Below are 2798 nucleotides of genomic sequence, written 5' to 3' on the forward strand. Positions count from 1 at the left end.
CAGGGCGCTCTCCAGCAAGAAGATGTGCCCTGTGTGCCGCTGGCGGCAGTGTGAGGCCAGAAGATGCATGCCTGAGGACCTCGATGGCGCTCTCCAGCAAGAAGATGAGCCCTGTGTGCAGCTGGCGGCAGTGGGAGTGCGGAAGATGCATGCCTAAGAACCCCAAGGGCGCTCTCCAGCAAGAAGATGAGCCCTGTTTGCCGTTGGTGGCAGTGGGAGGCCAGAAGATGCATGCCTGAGGACCCCGAGGGCGCTCTCCAGCAAGAATATGAGCCCTGTGTGCCGCTGGCGGCAGTGGGAGGCCAGAAGATGCATGCCTGAGGACCTCGATGGCGCTCTCCAGCAAGAAGATGAGCCCTGTGTGCAGCTGGCGGCAGTGGGAGGCCAGAAGATGCATGCCTGAGGACCCCAAGGGCGCTCTCCAGCAAGAAGATGAGCCCTGTGAGCCGCTGGCGGCAGTGGGAGGCCAGAAGATGCATGCCTGAGGACCCCGAGGGCGCTCTCCAGCAAGAAGATTAGCCCTGTGTGCCGCTGGCGGCAGTGGGAGTGCGGAAGATGCATGCCTAAGAACCCCAAGGGCGCTCTCCAGCAAGAAGATGAGCCCTGTTTGCCGTTGGTGGCAGTGGGAGGCCAGAAGATGCATGCCTGAGGACCCCGAGGGCGCTCTCCAGCAAGAATATGAGCCCTGTGTGCCGCTGGCGGCAGTGGGAGGCCAGAAGATGCATGCCTGAGGACCCCAAGGGCGCTCTCCAGCAAGAAGATGAGCCCTGTGTGCCGCTGGCGGCAGTGGGAGGCCAGAAGATGCATGCCTGAGGACCCCGAGGGCGCTCTCCAGCAAGAAGATGAGCCCTGTGTGCCGTTGGCAGCAGTGGGAGGGCGGAAGACGCATGCCTAAGAACCCCAAGGGCGCTCTCCAGCAAGAAGATGAGCCATGTGTGCCGCTGGCAGCAGCGGGAGGGCGGAAGATGCATGCGTGACGACCCCGAGGGCGCTCTCCAGCAAGAAGATGAGCCCTGTGTGCCGCTGGCGGCAGTGGGAGGGCGGAAGATGCATGCATGACGACCCCGAGGGCGCTCTCCAGAAAGAGGATGTGCCATGTGGGCCGCTGGCGGCAGTGGGAGGGCGGAAGATGCATGCCTGAGGACCCCGAGGGCGCTCTCCAGCAAGAAGATGAGCCTTGTGTGCCGTTGGTGGCAGTGGGAGGCCAGAAGATGCATGCATGACGACCCCGAGGGCACTCTCCAGCAAGAAGATGAGCCCTGTGTGCCGCTTGCGGCAGTGGGAGGGCGGAAGATGCATGCCTGAGGACCCCGAGGGCGCTCTCCAGCAAGAAGATGAGCCATGTGTGCCGCTGGCAGCAGCGGGAGGCCAGAAGATGCATGCCTGAGGACCCCGAGGGCGCTCTCCAGCAAGAAGATAAGCCGTGTGTGCCGCTGGCAGCAGTGGGAGGCCAGAAGATGCATGCCTGAGGACCCCGAGGGCGCTCTAAAGCAAGAAGATGGGCCCTGTGTGCCGCTGGCGGCAGTGGGAGGGCGGAACATGAATGCCTGAGGACCCCAAGGGCGCTCTCCAGCAAGGAGATGTGCCATGTGTGCCGCTGGCGGCAGTGGGAGGGCGGAAGATGCATGCCTGAGGACCCCAAGGGCGCTCTCCAGCAAGAAGATGTGCCATGTGTGCCGCTGGCAGCAGTGGGAGAGCGGAAGATGTATGCATGACGACCCCGAGGGCGCTCTCCAGCAAGAAGATTAGCCCTGTGTGCCGCTGGCGGCAGTGGGAGTGCGGAAGATGCATGCCTAAGAACCCCAAGGGCGCTCTCCAGCAAGAAGATGAGCCCTGTTTGCCGTTGGTGGCAGTGGGAGGCCAGAAGATGCATGCCTGAGGACCCCGAGGGCACTCTCCAGCAAGAAGATGAGCCCTGTGTGCCGCTGGCAGCAGTGGGAGGCCAGAAGATGCATGCCTGAGGACCTCGAGGGCGCTCTCCAGCAAGAAGATGAGCCCTGTGTGCCGCTGGCGGCAGTGGGAGGCCAGAAGATGCATGCGTGAGGACCCCGAGGGCGCTCTCCAGCAAGAAGATGCCAGGTGTTACAGTCACCCCGCTATGATAGGCCGCGTGAGCAGACCTTGGGCAGGGGGCACACGTGATCAAGGGGCATCAAGAGAGGGGGTGGACCATGGAGCACCCTCTCCATGGCTCCGACCACCCTCCCCCCAGCTGAGCGTCCCAGGGTCACCCCACCCTGGCCCCGCTCCCCGTCCTGCCGGACACGCAATTCCCACAACGTGGTGGGGGACGTGGGGATCCTTAGCAGCTTAGGCCTGCCAGGCCGACGGGTGCCGATGCTGGTGCGGGCTCCCGGCGGCAGGCAGCGCCGCCGCCGGGCACTCAAATGGCATGGGGCACATGGGCCCCCATGCCCGCACATCTCCCAGGCACATGAAAATACCAGAAGGCTGCACATGAAAGGGTGCATGCATTGCAGGCAGGAGTGCAAAGTGGCCTGCCGCGGCGGTCGGCTGTGCCATTACTCAATCAGCCGCCGCTACTGTGCCGGGCTTGGCGTTCCCATGCCAACATGCCGGCGTACCATCGCGCAAGGGCCAGTGAGTGTGTGAGGTGGTGGTGGGGGTGGTGGGGGTGCCGCTGACCGCTGCTTGCTGACGCTGACGCTGCTCTTACCTGCGGGGGGAGGGGGTGGGTCGGGAGCCAAGGCCGGGCAAAAGATGCCTGGGCCCTACTCAAGGGAACCGGGGGAGTCACTGTGCCAGGGCAGCAGCATGCTCCTCATGGCACCGGTCGG

General features: G+C 64.2%; 1 protein-coding gene across 1 annotated transcript; it reads left to right on the forward strand.

The window, feature by feature from the left end:
* Positions 1 to 1711: 1711 nt before the first annotated feature.
* Positions 1712 to 1879, forward strand: CHLNCDRAFT_27671 (hypothetical protein; the record flags this gene model as incomplete). Its single annotated transcript, XM_005843855.1, has 1 exon — positions 1712 to 1879. One exon carries the CDS (start codon positions 1712 to 1714, stop codon positions 1877 to 1879), a length of 168 nt encoding a protein of 55 aa, XP_005843917.1.
* Between the last annotated feature and the right edge of the window lie 919 nt (positions 1880 to 2798).

Source organism: Chlorella variabilis (genome assembly GCF_000147415.1).
Source record: "Chlorella variabilis unplaced genomic scaffold CHLNCscaffold_26, whole genome shotgun sequence".
Taxonomy (NCBI): Eukaryota; Viridiplantae; Chlorophyta; class Trebouxiophyceae; order Chlorellales; family Chlorellaceae; genus Chlorella; species Chlorella variabilis.